The sequence below is a fragment of the Eurosta solidaginis genome, chromosome 3, assembly GCF_040869045.1.
Source record: "Eurosta solidaginis isolate ZX-2024a chromosome 3, ASM4086904v1, whole genome shotgun sequence".
Lineage (NCBI taxonomy): Eukaryota > Metazoa > Arthropoda > Insecta > Diptera > Tephritidae > Eurosta > Eurosta solidaginis.
The window spans coordinates 5,456,514-5,475,443 of record NC_090321.1 but is presented as its reverse complement, the minus strand read 5'-3'; the positions used below and the strand labels follow the sequence as shown (position 1 = coordinate 5,475,443).

At 37.5% G+C, this 18,930-nt stretch overlaps 1 protein-coding gene across 5 annotated transcripts in view; it reads right to left on the bottom strand.

Moving 5' to 3' along the window:
- Positions 1-13,600, bottom strand: part of LOC137243174 (uncharacterized) — a 371,575-nt gene extending 357,975 nt beyond the window's left edge. Inside the window, exons 1-3 of one of the 5 annotated variants that reach the window (XM_067770531.1) lie at positions 12,905-13,600; positions 2,973-3,423; positions 1,905-2,919 (exon numbers count right to left, since the gene is read on the bottom strand). In XM_067770531.1, coding sequence (XP_067626632.1) covers positions 1,905-2,535 — 631 coding nt within the window. In that variant the 5' untranslated portion in view covers positions 2,536-2,919; positions 2,973-3,423; positions 12,905-13,600. The remainder of the gene's footprint in view (positions 1-1,904; positions 2,920-2,972; positions 3,424-12,904) is intronic. The other 4 variants (XM_067770532.1, XM_067770533.1, XM_067770534.1 and 1 more) reach the window with 4 other exon arrangements.
- Between the last annotated feature and the right edge of the window lie 5,330 nt (positions 13,601-18,930).

The following is an 18,930-nucleotide window of genomic DNA, read 5'->3' as shown; positions in this document are numbered from 1 at the left end:
ATAACTTCGAAAATAATTGAATACCTACCGTCATCAAGCAGAAGCAATGCCAACGATAGATCGCAAGATTGCGTATTAGCTCCAATCAAAGCTTTTATTTAGATCGCATACCGGGAAAGAGTATTTGGTTCTTTTCAACTATACCAGGATCATTTAAACTATTCAAGTCCGTAGAAAATTATAGACTTCCTGTGAAATCTGAGCATCATATATGTATGAAGTGCCAAGGAAAAGGCAAGAATCTAGAATATGCACCATTTCCCATGATACCAATGTATGCAGTGGTGTCAATCGACCGACAGAAGGTTTCGGTTAGAATGGAGATAAACATAGGTGTGGTTTTCAACGCTGGAAAGAGCATGTGAGCAATTTTAACGCTTCATGCCATTCGAGTATGCAGTCAGCGGTAGCCTAGTGGAAGTCTTGTGTTTAGCACTCTGCTTGCTAATGCTGATCCAAATAGAGACTCTTTGAGGAAAAGTCAAAACGTATGTGAAGGGCCACAAAACCACACAGCGGACAAACCGGTTTTATGTTATAAAGCAAGGGCTTCAACATTTAAAAGAATTTGTGGATTAAGCGAAAAAATAGAAACTGTAGGGATTTGGCATTTATAAATAACGCTTTCGCATTTTCAATTGACACTTTTTTATCAACGACTTTTCCAATTAGTAAGGAACGAAGCCTTTTGATTTACAGCTGACTATTCTTATTTCTATATTACGATTTCCCATTTTCAATTGACTATTTTCAGCTACAACTAGTTATTCTCAATTACAATTGACACTTTCGAGTTTTCATTTGATGCTCTCCAATTTACAATTGACTACTCGTGGTGCTTTCGCATTGACAATCGACTTTTTTCATTTCCATATGACGCTATCGCATTTACAATTGACTGTTCTTAATTACAACTGACTATTCTCAATTCAAATTGACGCTCTCCAAATTTCATTTGACGCATATTCATTAACAATGTGGTATAGATCAAAGATAGCCTTTATGGGTTTGCTCATACTTATTACCGAATGGGCTAAAAGGTTTCATATGGGTGTTGTTGTTGTTGTTGTTGCTCCCGAAGGATTTGGAGAGTGTTATCGATGTGATGGTCTTTGCCGGATACAGAACCGGTACGTTCCGGTACCACAGCACCATTAAGGTGCTAGCCTGACCATCTTGGGAACGATTTATGTGGCCACATTAAAACTTCAGGCCATCCCCTCCCTCTTCAATGAGGAGCTTGGGGTCACCAGAGCCTTGTCTGTTAGTGAAACAGGATTCGCCGCGGATAGGTGAGGTTGACAATTAGGTTTGAAGAAGCTATATATTGCGCTGGCAACCTGAAGAGTGGCGCTACACACCCCTTGAATCTGGTATTTTAGTCTCCTCTTACGACAGGCATACCTACCGGGTATATTCCGACACCCTAACCCGCTGGGGTGGTTTCACATGGTCATACCAAATCGTTCTCCAGATGATCGGGCTTGTATCTTAATGATGCATGTTATCGGAACGTACCGGATCTATGTATATCCCGCAAATCACCATCAACGTCGATAACACTCCCAAAAACCGTCGGGTAGTGTCTTTATCGTTGATACAACAACAATAAAACTTTGAACTTTTAGTCTGATTTTCCGAAGTAAACTGGTATGCAGCCTAGTTATTTCACTTCATGCAGGTTATTGTTCTTATCTCAATCCATGCCCTTGCACTACTGGGCTTATATAATTTACTTTGCATATGAAAAGCTCTACAGTCATTTATCCATTTTACTCATATTAAAAGTTTGCAACAATGATAACAGCAATTGGATGGCTGCTCCCACGATGTACCCATTTATGCATACACACATACATATATACTTATTTATATACACACAAACATCTACACTTATTACTTACCTCGCTTTTGTGGTGATTGCATTGCATTTGATGACGCAGAATTTGCAGACAACGAACTGCCCGCCGATGAAGAAGCGGACGACAATGAAGCTGATGGTGATGGCACACACTGAACAAATACCAACGATGAAATTGCAATCCATAGCCAAAGGCAATATATCCATGACGTTGAAGACAACGACAATGCGGGTAATGGTAATAATGATGTTGTCCATGATGTGGATGTTGATGTTAATGATGATGATGATGATGATGTTGATAACGGACGTCGAATGCGAGCTGTTGAAGTAGTAGCAGAATTAAAGTGTTGGCGTCTATAGTTATTATTGTTTTTGTTGTTGTTATTGTTGTTTTTCGTAGTATTTAAATTGTTGTTTGTGTTAAGCGCAGCACAATGTAAACGCGCTGATTTTGACTTGCTTCTTATTGTTGAGTTTGCACGGTCGTCAGCTCTTACTATTTTTGTTGTTGTAGTTGCTGGCATTGTTGTAAGCTGCATTGTGCCACTATCAACGCAACTCGCCTCTGATTTCCCCACAAAGCATTTTGTTGACTTTTCGCCGTTGGGGGTGGTGGCGTAGGCATCGACCCAACTTCTTTTAGTTGAGCTCATCGCTAGAATATCAGCCATCGCTTTGCCAACTATTGTCCTTGCTACTATTACGTTATCTGATTAAGCTGTTTTTGTGGTTGTTGTTGTTGCTTTTGTTTGCATACTAAGCGGTGTATGCAAGAATTGTATTCTTTATTGTTCTTGTTCTTGTTTTGTTTTTGTTGGAATTCCTGTCCTTGCTGCTACTTTCCGTTTACTCACATATTTATCTGTCTGTCTGGCAGCAGTTAGTTAATTGTTGTTGTTGCTATTATTATTGTTGTTTTTATTGCATTGTGGTAGAAGCGCTTGTCTTCTTTTTATTACTTTTTAATTTATTGTTTTCGCTTTTGTGCTTCTTCTTTCTACCTCAACTTATTTGCCCTCCGCTCTTGCTTATTTATATTCGATACGTTAAGTTCACTAAAGTGCAACAACAAATACTTATGTCACAATTCACACACACAAGCACACACCTATAAACTTGGCATTTGTATCGTAAATTTTCAGCGCTTATGCTTTAGCTTTGCTTCACCAGCAATTGCAGTTTTTTGTTGTTTTTGTATTTTTTTTTTACTTTTTCTTTACTTTTACCCTCCTAAACAAGGATAATAGTTGTGCGATAATATTTTAATGACTTAATACCAGCAACATTTATACGATTGTTGTTCTCGTTGTTGATAGCATTATTGTTGTTGTTTTTTCTTTTTGTTCACTTGTAAACTTTTTCCATTTTTTTCTGAATTTTTTCCTTTTTTTTTGTTTTTTGTTATATTACTTTAGTTTTTACTTTATTTTTTGTTTTGTTGTTGTTTTTTCCCCACATTTATTAGCATTCACCGTTTTATGGCGACTTTTATGCTTGCGGTCACTTTCCACGACTTTTATTCACTTCACATTTTTATTATATTTTATTGATTTATTTCTCTGTAAAATATGGGAGAATTTGATTTATTAATTTTAATACATTTATTGCTATTGTTATGAGCCCAGAACAGCAGGACAACAGAAATAGATAATATGCCGCACATCGAATTAACAAAGAGTACTCGAAAACAGAGCCATAACTAATAGCGACAGTAGAAGATGGCTTTTCTGAAGTGTTCCAAAGTACCCTGAAGACCAAATTAATAATTTTTTTTACAAGGATATGAACTTATATTTTTATGTGATCCATCTTCAGGGTAATTCTACCTATTGATTCGCTTATAATTTTATATTTAAATGTACTTTCATATTTAAAACAACACAAAAGACTGTGACCGAAAGACTGGTTGCTATTCGCATAAGGGAGAGTACATGGCATACTCTCCAATAGATCAGGAGGGCCATATGTATAATGACGACTTTGGCCCTACCATGATATCCGCATCGATCCACGACATCTGCCTGGCGATTTCAACGGCATGTGAGCATTGAATCAGTCATTGAAGGTGATACACTTCGTGGTGGCTCGGTGGCTAAGGCATGCCTGTCGCAAGAGGTGACATAAGTCGAAATCTCGTATCAAGTCAGTGTTAAAACAAGGTGAAGATCCCTTTCTTTTGATAATGACCCATGCATATATTTTAAGAGCTTCTTTTTTGGGGCTTGAACCTGGAATGTGCAGACTGCTTCAGGATAAGGTACAGTTGCCCAGCTTGTAAAGCTTTCGTTAAGCTAACGCTAGAATAATAGGAAGATCTTCCGGCGTGCACCATGTAAGTCATAAGCAGTGAACGTGAAAATTAGAATTAGAATTAGAATTCGAAGCTCCAATGTTGGTCTTTTGATGGAAAAAATTTATTAGAAAGACATACGATCATTGTCACCGCCGTAAGATCAAAATCATGCCTAATGTCCTTAACACATTGCAAGGAATGGGTCTTCGGAGCTAAAATTGACAAATTCTGCCTCCACGAAGTAAAATCTCCCAACGTGTTGAACGGTTGAACGACTTCGCCGCTGCTCGAAATACAGTCATCTATTATAACAGATACCAGCACAAGTACATACACGAAGTCATTTGGCTTCTTGTTGATCAAAGAATCCAAGTCATGATTGATGACAGATGAAGCACCAAATCTAGACAGTGAACTTTCTTTGTGCGAGTCAAGATAAGCACACGCTTTTGTTCATTTGTTTATCACTACTTAAGGAAGTTTCGGATATTATCAGCTTGCAGCAATCCCGGTAAATTGCTGGCGCGATGAGGATTGTTGCGCCAATTCAAAAAATGTAAAAGCCTGTCTTTTGGGCCAGACTTCATACGAGCGGAGGAATGCCTGCTGTATGAATGCGTTATCGCGAAACCAGAATGAAAGTAAGACTTGTACTTAGAAAAAATACACGTGGGGAGCAACGACGTGAGAGCAAGGATTTTCGGATGCTGGCTAATGGAATGTACTCCTGAAAATTCTACTTGCAAATTTGATGAGTCGCAAACGGTTAAAACGCCGTGGACAAATATATACACAAATGATAAGAGCGGCCTCATTACCGACGTTTAAAATGGGCGTGGCATGGCCTCTTTCTGATCAAGCTTTTTTCCGTAGAAACTCAAAGGAAAGTTTGGTACTTGTATTTTCGTTGTAATGGAACACATTTCTGATAAAAAAGGCTGAAACTAGATATAGGCTACACTCACTTCTATAAAAAAAAATTTTTATGGATCTTATACGATAATAATATGGTATATGGATCTTATACGATCTTATACGATATAGTATCGTATAATGCGAGAAATAATTTTATAAAAAATAATTTTTGACTCTCAAAATACGCAGTACTAAACATATAGTACTTTTTCATAAAACGGACTCCATACAGATAATTTTCGCTGAAAATATTTATGGTGCAGAACATGGCACAACGATACAAGGTGGCAGCATGGGACAGCTGATTTTAAGCTTTTTTTATTTGATTTGATACATCAAAATACGGCGCAGTACGATTTTGACATTTGTCCATCGAATTTACAAAAACAAAGTACATGAAATTTTTATTTATGTTTGTAGGTATGTCACCATGCTGCCACCTTGTATCGTTCCGCTATGGTGCAGAACGTCTTAGCTATTTTTATTTTCACTGAAATATTTTGAGTTACAAAAGGGTCTTTGGTGAAGATGTAAAAAATTTTAAATGGTTACAACTTTGATATCCTAGAAAATATTTTTGTTATATGTGGTTTCACAACGGACCTTCGTGTTGTCCAAGTGAGCTTTCCTTATCAGGGCAGCTACCACCTAACCTAACCTAATCTAATATCACCAATCAGAAAATTACAAACTTACGGTTGTACAGTGTTACAAGAATGCAAGAAATTAAAATATTTTGAATAGTGTGTGTGGTATCGCCTCGTTTCAGTCCAAGCATATTCTTATGTTTCGGGAACAGTTTATCGATCGTGAAAAAAATCGGTGCATATGTTTTCATTATAACGGAAAGCCACGCCTACTTTTAACAATGCTAAGCGTCAAAAAATTATACCAAACGAGATGTACTTCTTTGATAAAAACTTGGTTCTAAATTTTTATTTTGTTGTTGAATTTTGTCCAAAAAATTTGTTCCAAACATACAGAAGGAAAAAATACTACACTTTTTTTTATTGGGATTGTACTTATACTAACAATTTTTTGTCAGTTTTCTTAGTAAGTTGTCTTTGTATTTTATTATCTTCACTTTCTCATTATTATCTTTAAAAGGAACAAAACTCACAGCTGCTTTTTCATTTTATTATCCTTAGGTCAGGTTTTTCAGTAGTTGGTTAGGCTAAGCTTAAACTAAGTTTGCTTAAACTCTGGGCAAATTTAAACTCCCTTTAAAATACAGAGCAGCTCCTCAGTCACAGTTTAGGTCGCCTTCGGGGTAAACTTTTTCTTCGGCAACATTGATTTTTTATTATCTAGATAATTTTTAGATACGGCAACAGCTGGATTTTGTTTACCCAACAAACATGGAAAAAATATTTCTACAACCGTCGATGCCTTTGCAAAACCATCTATCGACCAACTGCAAAATCTAGTGCTGGAGTTGATATCCAACATCATTCTCCAATCACTATACAACCTTTAAGAGATTTTGTGAAGTTTATAGCCGTCAAATGATTATCCATCACATTTCCCCAGTTGATATCCTACATTCGATACAAAGTTTAGGTGGAGTTGAAAAAAAACTTGCCCTAAGTGGTACCACCAAAGCCAGCTGCTGTTAATTGTGAGAAATAAACGTTATTAATAAAGCGTTATAAATAAAAAAAATTATACATGTTTTAATTTATTTTCGTGAAAATACTGTAGTGTTGCGAAGTGTATTTTTCTCAACTTAAGAAAGAGCATTTTTACTTTGTACAATAATTTCCTACTTCGACTCTCAACTGTTTCAAAACAATGATGGAGATTTTAGCAGTATGCTAGCTATCAGCATGAGCTCTGATGGTACTCAAGCCCAAACGCTTGATGGGTACATTCGATGCCGTTTCGAACGAGCGCAAAAAACTGAGAAGGGGTCATCAGGTCGCAAAGATACTGCGCCAGATAAATAATTTTACATGCAAATGCAACAACAACGATTTGAGCCAGATAAATTCACATAGAAATCTGGATCAATTTGTGAGCCAGATAATTTGTTAATTTTTTGTCTTTGGTTTGGCAACACTTCCTTTAATAAAATATCACGGGCTCTACTTCTCAAGACTCTCAATGATCCAGAGCATTCCCGTGAGAATTGAATTTGATACGGAGCTAAAAAACTCACTGGATTATGGCTATAGGTTAACTAAAGTTTAACCCTGTCAGATCGGTCGCTCAAGCACAGCCTAAACTTCAGTAAAAGCAGACTGAAAAACTGTAAAACAAAATTAAGGGTAGTTTAACTGACAAACTGATTTGAACTTTTATTGAAAAACTGGGCCTTAGTGTTTTTGTTTATTCTAAGTGTAGTTTTGTGTACAGAAAGATGTATTCTTAATATCATACCTTTTTTTAGCTGCAACAATTTTGTATATTTGTGTATACAATCTTGTCAATGATTATCTGCTGTGATAGCACAAAGAAACAACAAAAATATTTAATCCAACATGGCTGCCCAGCATCAAAGAGCAAAAAGCATAACAATTATAAGAACTGACAAAAAAATCTGTTTCTGATTTCTCTTCCCTATGCGTAGCGCCAAGATTTACGTTAAGATAAGTACTTGAAAAGCTTGAAGTTCTTTTTGTAATCTTTGATCTTTTCGCTATTTCAGTTGAAATATTAGTTTAACATCAAGAAGGCATATGTTTGTTGTGGATTTGAACTTTTTTGTGGTTGTTCAAGGTATTAAGAGATTGATAAGAAGAAGATGGAGTGTTAGCACCCTAGAATAGAATCGATAAAATGGCCAAAATTTGTTAAACCTTTTGAAACTCGTTTGCGCACTTATTTATAATTTGTTTCTTTCTTTTTTTTTTTTTTTTTTTGCTGACCTTATGCTAAATATTTATTTGAGATTTTAAGCCGATTACTAAATAGCAAAGACAAAGTTGTTTCATCCTCATCTTACGCATCATTACTGCGCCATCATGAGGGATTATTATGTTTCGGATGAGGTCAGCGCAATTTTGTAAAGTTATCTGCAAAGACCCCCTGAGGAAGGTGCAAATAACGCCGAAACGCTTAGAGGGATGAAGTAACTTTTTTTTTAAATATTTTCGCAAAAGTGCTCTAAAAGGTCAATTAAAAGTCTGTTCAGCCTTTTTTCTACAAACTATTTCCTATTAACACATATAAACTGAATATCTGAAAGTTTTAATTAATTTTCATACAGGTTGCTGTTTTCCAAATAAATTCTAGTAATTGGTGCAAACAGTATTTAGTAAGTCACATACTAAGGAGACTTCGCTACAAGTCTTACGTATCCACCGCGGAGTTTCATGCAGGTTTCACTTGTTAGGTTGAGTTTCAGTTGCGCCTGGGTAGAAGAGAGTTCATGACGAAAATTGCTGATAAGCTTAGAACCTGACAGAAAAGATTGTCGGGGATCCTATCGAACTGATGCCGCGGTATCTTCGTCTTTTTCAGTCAAAATGTGGCATATTAAGCATGAAGTAATTCGATGAAAGCCTTTGAGTGGTTTGATTAACCTTATACCGAGGTACTTAGCATATGAAGCATGAAGTGATCGATTATTATACACAACAACACCAATCACCCTTGATAAGTGAACTTTACCAAACCAAATGTGTTCAGCAGATCGTCTGGCAGAGTTCTCCAGCTAGAAGAATCTGGCGGCCACCATTGTTTGGCAAACACTCCGAGTATATTTCTGCCATGAAAAGCTTCTCAGTAGAAATTCATGTCGACATAAAACATGTAGGTCCTGTCCCGTCTATTTGTAGGGAAAAATTAAAAAAGGAGCACGACGCAAATTGGAACAGATGCTCGACCTAAATCTCCTCGGTGATAAATTGTGCCAAATATTTAGGTATTTCATTTTTAAGAAGGAGTAGTGTGTTTGCTTACTTAGCTGACCTTAAATCCCTCTGTTCAACGACAAGCTTCAGGTTTAGTTCTTCTTTCCAGAACTTAAAACCTCAATTGCATTTTGCCCAAAATTTGAAAATCCCTTACCTTTAGTGGACTTTAAGGCATCCCTTACGCGACATCCTTTTTCGCGGGACCGACGTTTGAAAGACATTACAGTAGTCACCATTCAGTAATTTTCCTAGCTTCGTATCACGCTCAATGCTCAAGGAAATGCTCTGGATCATTGGGAGACTTGAGAAGCAGAAGTGGTGGTATTTTTGTATACATGAGTTGTGATAGGCAGATATCGCTGTTTGTGTTTCATTTAACACATACCGGCAAAAGGTAAAGCGGTGATATGAAAGTTGAAGACTACTTTGTAGGAGGTTAAAGTGGCGGAATAGAGTCCTATTTAGCAGCACGTAAAAAAACTAAAATTGAAATAAGATTAGGCGGACCTTAAATATTTCTATAAATATGCCTACGGGAAGCTGGAAAAAGCATGTGGAAAGTAACTTGACCTATTGTGAGGACGTTCAACCACTCATAGCGGACTTTCAAAATTTGAGGGGAAAGCATGTGCTAAGAACGAATATTTATTAACTGAAAAGCGCTATAATATCAGGGAATATCAGCAATAAGTTATTTTAATAGCCGGCAACCAGCTCTGCTTCTTTGTATCTAAGCAGTAACAGCTAATCATAAATAAACGGCTACCAAAAACAAGAACTTGAATGCTCAAAAGCTCTTGTGGGCTCATCATCAACATACTCGTGACTGTCGTTTTTGAAGAACGCAATGGCAATGATTTAAAATACTTCGTGCAATTGATGAGTATTGGAAGGCCTTTTGTCATCCCTTGTAGATTTTTAAGCATGGCATTGTGCCATCTTCAGTCTCATTTTGTGATTATTTTTTTAGGCGCTAATACAACAATAATACACATGGATATTGTCATATGCAAATATGTATGGCATAAAATTGTAACACCAACAAAACCGGGTTTGATTGCTTATTAAGTCAAAGTACATCCTCTGCGTAAGGCCATCGAGCACTCAAAAGTTGGTGCTTAAAAGTGCATAAAAATAAATGAAGTTCGTTAAAAGGAAAATACTTAGTCCTTAAAATATACGGCTCATATCTGCATATCACAGTTTAAAAGGCGAAACACCCGTTACATCTACAGGCTGCCATTTTAAGCTTAAACCATATAAACCGCTTCACATATATAAACATACAACTACACGTGTCTCCCCCATGCGGTTATTACATTCAAAAGCTTCAATTTTACAATATATTTTTGACAACCTAATTTAGCAACAGCAACAACAACACAACGCACAGAAATATTAATATCCTTTTCAACAACCTCACAGGAGCCTCCTCATACTACAAGTAGCAACCAATGTCATCCTTTCGACATGTGTGCATGTGTGTAGGAGTCTTTATTGATAGGACATAAAAATAACAATTCACAGCTAGTAAATAGAGCAACAAGAAAAGGTATATAAAACAAAATTTCGGTTGAACTCAAAAATGTAAACAGCGGAGCTTATCACAGCTTATCAGAGGGTGGGGGAGGTATTGGTACCCCTGCTGATGAAGCGCGTGGCGGAAGCGCACAGAGAGCTAATCGCGAATAAAAGCACACGACAAAAGGTAAGGTTTAGGTCCTTTAGGAATGTGTATGCAAATATATCGAAAGTGGTTTCTATTTAAAAATATTATTATTGGTATTTTTGTGGGATTAAATAAGACGAAACTGCGTTACACTAATGCAGGGGGCCATAGCTCCAAAATAGCTTGAGGTTGTAGAGTGTCAGGAAACATTAAATAGCATAAAACGAATATACTATGAGACCAGACAGAAGTATTTATATCGAAAATTTTATTCTCCTTTGCCTCTTAACACTCTCGACTTTTCTTAATATTGCTCCCTATTTTAAAACATTGTTAAGGTAGTTATTAAACTAAAGTCAGGAAAGCCCTTGTAACGATTCTTGGTTTCTTTTTTTTTAAAACTTAAGAAAAACTCGTTGATGATAATATCAGAAGGTCGGTAAACCGCTAGTTCCGGCACAAGCTCAATGTAAAGAGAGCTTCGCACCCTTTGGTCTGTTATTGGTAGTTCACTTTATCTTAAGAAGTACTCGATGGAATAGTTTTTGGAGATGGAAGGTGGCTTCGATAACCTTGTGCCGCAACCTATTGCAAGAAACAAGGTTAAAATACCATCCGTGAGTAGGTTAACACAGCCACCCCGAATGAGGGATGTTCATTCTCCTCTACTTTTAATGGTGTCTATTAACTAACTCTTATCACTCATCAACGTGAAGAGTCGTAAGGGATAATACTCGTACCACCTTAAATTGGGGGTAAAAATCCCTGGTTTAGAGAGAAAAAGTCAAGTATTTGTTAGCAAATTTGAGAAAAGGCTACTCTGTAATGACCATAAAGCAGAGTGGGCGAAAAAGGCATAAGTCGCACAGCTGTACAATAAGGAAACAATTAGGATTTTTTACCAAAGTAGTACACCGAACCTAAGCAGCATTGATACGCCCTGTGCTGTGGCAACCTGCACTAGCAAAGTCGAAGTCCATAAAAGAGTTGAAGTTAGTTTCTAAGACTTCCTCTGCCGGAAGCATTCAATACTAACGGCATCTGCTATCACTTGACGGCTCAGCAACTCAGTTTCCGTCTTGTACGAGACATGAACATAAAAAAATTTAAAGCAACAGTAGAGGCAATTGGCTATGCAGTTAGGGGCCCATATTCTTCAAGAAAATTACTTAATATGCGTATCTATCAATCTTATTCTCTCTTCCAACTGGCGCCAATTGGTCACACTAAGTGAGTTGAAATGGTTTTTCACCTGGTCCTTCCAGCGCAGTGTGGGCCGCCATTTTCCTCCGCTTACATAGGCGGGTTCTGATAAAAATATTTTCTTACAATATGGACAAGCTAGTCCCTGCGTTTTAATTTGCTAGACTATGTTGGTGTTTATGTCTGCGTAAAGCTCGTACAGTTCATGATCAGGGTGATACCTAATACTAGCATAAAAGGAGCAGCGTACAGAGAATGTTCCACCATCTCATTCTCTTCAAGACAGAGAAGGCAGTAAAGCCAGAAGTTACTCTACGGTCCTAAAATCCGTATTGCAAATTCGGGGCAGATGCAAGGAAATACTGCAACATCTCATCTTCCTACTGCCTTCCTTGTCGGTAAAGGAACAGAACTTGATGTCAGTTGAATATTCGACTTAAGTATTCCACATTACTCAATGATTGCTGACTGATTGCTCAAACATTTCCATATTCGAAGTAAATGACAATTAAGATACACTTCTATATTGCCTGGATTTTCAACGCCAGTTTTAGTTATCTACTGTTATATTAGCAAGTTTGTTTTGGTATATATTAATATCCATTAAACATTGATTTCTATTTTTTTTTTTTGCATAGAAAAACATATATAATAAGACATTTTTTTTAATTTTTTTTATAATTCTTTTAAAACCTTTTTTTTTTTTTTTTTTGAGAAAATTATGTTTTTTAACAATTGTTAATTGTGTATATCACAGCAGCTCCTTTCTCCTATTTGCATGTGCCGTTAGTATCACTGATATATTTTTTTAAAACAAATTTTTTGTGAAAAAACTTTACAAGATCTTTTTCGGAATATTTCACTGTTATAGAAGTTTATGTCTGATTGTAAAACTCTTCCTTCACATCTTCCTTCCACAATATTCATTAATTTTTTATTAAATATTTCTTTTCACAACTCGCATACAACTGGATGCTGAAACAGAGATCTCAGGGACGGCGCTTACGGCATTGAAAAAAAATCGCACCCCCTCTTCCCACCACCAGTTAAGCGAAAAATTTTAATTGCTTGCAAACAAATATTTCCTCCAGCGCCATACTAACACACAATAATGCAAACCACCCCATATAAAGGCCGCACAAACAGGATGTGAATATGCGTCCGAACTCTAGCTGCGCGAAAATACGCTTTAACGAACACCAGCTAAGCGTCACATTTACGCGTACTTACACAGCACGAAAGTCAATGACAGACTGAATCGACCAGCAGCAGCGAGCTCCACATCATCGACAAAATTATCAACTGGCACGAATGCACGAAAACCGGGCACGTCAAGAGAGATTTGTGTGAAAATTTTTAAAGCTTCACAACATCGCATAATGAGTCAACTTCTTTGAAGAGGATGAGTGTGTTCGAATGAGTATGAGGGCAACTTAAATTATTAAATTAATATTTGAATTTACAGCTTAAATGAAAATAAATATCAGTAAATAACCATTTGCACAGTAACAGCTGGAGAACGTCGGCTTGCGGCCTCTAACGTCTCGTCGCGTTGCATTGCGCGTAGCCAATTATCTGGTAGAATACCGAGTACGACTGAAAAAAAAAAATCACAAATGCTCGTTTCCTTGCCACTCAAAGCAAACAATTTTTATATTTTTTTTTTAAGAGTCCGCAAGGTTGTGGTGCTTTAGCAAAGGAGCACTTTTGAGCACACAAAATAATACACAAACACTCCCAGCAAAGCAAAGGACACCGCGCGCGTATTTAGACACACATAATTCCGCGCAAAACGAACTCGCAACCGTTGCAACACGAACTAAATTGTTCCATCATAAAACAGTTGCTTAAATAGCTCGAATGATGAGAGCGCTGTATTTCGGCACCAGCAGCTGGACCGAATATGTTTAATAATATGCGTGTGAGTGCAAACGGTAAAGCTTTTATGCATTTACTGTTAGTTACTTAGGTGCCGCTAGAGAGCTGTGAAATAACGGCCACACTCATGTGAGAGCGAACTAACGGTTGTGCAAGGCAAAGCAAAAGCTTTTTAAGCTTAGGAAATAGCTTTTTGGCAGCTGGTTCTGTTTCGTGAAGTTGTGAGAAATTTTTAACGGTTATTTTGGGACAAAGCAAACAGCTGTTGTGAAGGAGAAATGCGAGCATGTGAAAAAGGAAGTTTTTAAGCGGTGTACTATCATATATAAGTAAATGATGGTAAGTTATTTCTTTTATACTTAACCAATGCGCTTTTTATGAGTAATTAAAAAACCGGGTACAGTGTATTGTGCGCTGGTTAAATTTGATGATGGAGGAGTAAAAGACAAAAACATGTGGAGAAAGACTTTATATTCGTGGAGCTCCCGTTAGTCTCAGTTATCACTAAGAGGGGATGATTGGCTTTTATTAAGGTGCAATGACCAATCAGAGCAGTACTCAATTGCGGAATATTATCGCGGCTCTTTCCATATTTTAGGTCATTCTATATATGCTACCAAATCTCTTAGGAACTGTCGCATTTTGGTCCCTTAAAACTTTCTTGTAAAACTTCTTGCGAATAAATTGAGACCTTTAACGCAATAAACAGGGCTCGTAGATTTTAGACGAGTTTGGCAAAGATTTTACTATCGCTATTTAATTTTCATTCCAAATATTTGAGTTCACTTACATAAGGTTGCTTATGACCGGCCGGTCCGTAAAGACCTCTTCTTTAGGGCTTACCCTACTTGCACCTTTTACATCTGAGACTCCTCATACTTAGGGGTTTAATCTGGCGAGCGCAAGGTACGCTCGTGAGTTTATTTCTGCAGCGGGCACTTCCTACACCTGATGTCGCTAACCAGCCATATTCATGTTTTTGTGATGCCAAAATGCAGTGTATCCAATAAAAACTCCCATCATGAGCCTACAGTGCCGTTGGTTCAACTTTTTTAGTCTAATATAATAAGACATAAGCTCGATCTTTGACACTTTGCATCAATGCGCTCGGTTTTACTCCTTTCCTGCCTAGTTTATCATATACAATTCTTGCCTAATTTCTATCGCATCAAATCTAATTGGAATGCCAATCGTATATCCTTCGAGGGTTGGGTGCCGCGCTGCTAGCTCGTTCGCTACCATTTATGTCCATATTATAGGGAGCCCAATATAGTAAAAAATCCTTTTTACACGTTTCCAACTATATTTGAGAAAAGGGCAAGTGAATTTGAGAAAAAATCAAAAACATTAATTTAATCAATTTCTCAAATACATTTACCCATTTCTCAAATACATTTGTCCCTTACTCAAACACATCTGCTTTTCTACAAATACACGTGTCCGTGTCTCAAACACACCTGTCAATACATTTACTATTTTCTCAAATACATATTCCCTTTCTGAAACTCATTTGCGCAGTTCTCAAATAAATTTGACGTTTTCTCAATTTCTTACAACCTTAGACTAACACAGTTGCGCCTATCATTAAAAAGAGAGGACTGTAGACTCATGATGGGTATTCTGACTGGACACTGCCTTCTGGCGTCACATGCCTTTAAACTAGGCTTGGTCAGTGATAGCAGATGTAGGAAGTGCGGGTTGGAGGAGGAAACGATCGAGCACGTTCTGTGCTCATGCCCTGCACTTGCCAGGCTAAGACTCCAGCTATTAGGAGTGATACAGCTGTCAGATCTACAAGCAGCAAGTGGCTTAAGTCCTAGGAAGCTTCTAGTATTTGCCAAGAGGACGGTGTTATTTTATAACATAGGTCCTGGTTTTTGATAGGGTTTTTCAGTTTGGTCGTTAAAACAAACTTCTGGTAACACTACGGACTCAATCAGTCTATGTGAGGTCCTTATGGACCGGCCAGTTCAACCTACCTACCTCAATTTCATTTACCCATTTCTCAAATACATTTGTCATTTTCTCAAATACATTTGCCTTTTCTTTAACTTATTTGACCAGCTCTCAAATAATATGTTTGACCTTTTCTCAACTTCATTTGCCCATTTCTCAAATATAGTTGAAAAAGGTTTAGTGTTGTTAGAGTGTGAACACACTTATAGATGCAGTGCTTGCGACACCTTACTGGCCGTTATTGTAAACATAGACACTGCGGCAATTTACGCAATTTTTCTTCCAGTTTTTCGCTGCTTTGGACAGGGTTACCATGTCCGCCTACCATGTCCGCCCTTTCCGGATCGAACTCCCGTCAAAGCACAAGTGTAGTATGTGTTTTACCTTATTTTCATTTAATTTGAGCACTTAGTCAAAAAAGTTATTTCAAAACCTAAAATGGCCATAGCAAGGAAGTGCGTTGAAGATAATGTGCCAAAAAATACTGTTGCACAATGTAAATAAAAAACACAATATATCCTTTGATTATTTTGAAAATTAAATTTTTATTTGTTGGTAGTACAATACAAGAAAACTTAAGTTACATAGCTGCACCCACTTCAATCTCATGAGTTCAGTACAACTGCGGAGATTAAAATATTCCCTTTGGTGGAGTATCTCTAGAGAACTGCAATTCCAGATTGTGAGCGTTCGAGGCCACGTCACTTGCTAACTCTGCATCGCGACGTACACGTATGGGACGTGGTGGTGGTTGTGGACGCACAGTCGGTCGATTTTGTTGATATCCTCGTGCTGCAGTCACGCAAGCAACTAAAGCGGCCAAGGCGATGGCTAAGATGATTAAAAGTTTCATGTTGTCTATGTTTTGCTAGTTTCCGCGCTCACTGCTCGATTTCTTCTGATGTCGCTTTTGAAAGATTCAGTGGCTTTTATTGGAGGCGTTTAAGCTAAGTAATGCGTAATTGCCTAGGCTTATCTCTCAGATGGGTATTCACCGGCGCTTTTGGCGTTTGTATATACCATGTATGTGTGTTAATTTTATTATGTTTGCTTTTAATGCACTGCCTATAGTAAATATATACGTAAGTAAGTGCATTATGTGCTTTGAAAATTAATCTTGCTTTTGTTATTATACTCAGTTGAGCAGATCTCACAGAGTATATTAACTTTGATTGGAAAACGGTTGGTTGTACAGGTATAAAGGAATCGAGATAGATATAGACTTCCATATATCAAAATCATCAGTATCGAAAAAAAATTTGATTGAGCCATGTCCGTCCGTCCGTCCGTCTGTCCGTTAACACGAAAACTTGAGTAAATTTTGAGGTATCTTGATGAAATTTGGTATGTAGGTTTCTTGGCACTCATCTCAGATCACTATTTAAAATGAACTATATCGGACTATAACCACGCCCAATTTTTCGATATCGAATATTTCGAAAAACCGAAAAAATGCGATAATTCATTGCCAAAGACAGATAAGGCGATGAAACTTGGTAGGTGAGTTGACCTTATGACGCAGAATAGAAAATTAGTAAAATTTTGGACAACGGGCGTGGCACCGCCCACTTTTAAAAGAAGGCAAATTTAAAAGTTTTGCAAGCTGTAATTTGGCAGTCGTTGAAGATATCATGATGAAGAAACGTTACTCCTATTACTATATGTATGCTTAATAAAAATTAGCAAAATCGGAAGTGGGCGTGGTCCACTTTAAAAAAAAATTTTTATTAAAGTCAAATTTTAACAAAAAATTCAATATCTTTACAGTATATAAGTAAATTATGTCAACATTCGACTCCACTAATGATATTGTGCAATAAAAGATAAAAATAAAAGAAAATTTCAAAATGGGCTTGGCTCCGCCCTTTTTCATTTAATTTGTCTCGGATACTTTTAATGCCATAAGTCGAATTTACCAATCCTTGTGAAATTTGGTAGGGGCTTAGATTCTAGGACGGTGTGAAAAAGGACGAAAGCGGTTGAAGTCACGCCCAGTTTTTATACACAGTCGACCGTCTGTCCTTCCGCTCGGCCGTTAACACGATAACTTGAGCAAAAATCGATATATCTTAACTAAACTCAGTTCAAGTACTTATCTGAACTCACTTTGTATTGGTGTAAAAAATGGCCGAAATCCGACAATGACCACGCCCACTTTTTCGATATCGAAAGTTACGAAAAATGAAAAAAATGCCATAATTCTATACCAAATACAAAAAAAGGGATGAAACATGGTAATTGGATTGGTTTATTGACGCAAAATATAACTTTAGAAAAAAACTTTTCAAAATGGGTGTGACACCTACCATATTAAGTAGAATGAAGTGAAAAAGTTCTGCAGGGCGAAATCAAAAGCCCTTGAAATCTTGGCAGGAATACTGTTCGTGGTATTACATATATAAATAAATTAGCGGTACCCGACAGATGATGTTCTGGGTCACCCTGGTCTACATTTTGTCAATATCTCGAAAACGCCTTCACATATACAACTACCACCACTCCCTTTTAAAATACTCTTTAACACCTTTCATTTGATACCCATATCATACAAACAAATTCTAGAGTCACCCCTGGTCCACGGTCCACCTTTATGGCGATATCTCGACAAGGCGTCCACCTATAGAACTGAGGCCCACGCCCTTTTAAAATACTCGTTAACACCTTTCTTTTGATACCCATAACGTACAAACAAGTTCTAGAGTCGCCCCTGGTCCACCTTTATGGCGATATCTCGACAAGGCATCCGCCTATAGAACTAGGGCCCACGCCCTTTTAAAATACTCATTAACACCTTTCATTTGATACCCATATCGTACAAACAAATTCTAGAGGCACCCCTGGCCCACCTTTATGGCGATATCTCGAAACGGCGTCCACCTATGGAACTAAGGATTACTCCCTTTTAAAATACTCATTAACACCTTTCTTTTGATACCCATATTGTACAAACAAATTCTAGGGTCACCCCTGGTCCACCTTTATGGCGATATCTCGACAAGGCATCCGCCTATAGAACTAGGGCCCACGCCCTTTTAAAATACTCATTAACACCTTTCATTTGATACCCATATCGTACAAACAAATTCTAGAGGCACCCCTGGTCCACTTTTATGGCGATATCTCGACAAGGTGTCCACCTATAGATCTGAGGCCCACGCCCTTTTAAAATACTCATTAACACCTTTCATTTGATACCCATAACGTACAAACAAGTTCTAGAGTCGCCCCTGGTCCACCTTTATGGCGATATCTCGACAAGGCATCCGCCTATAGAACTAGGGCCCACGCCCTTTTA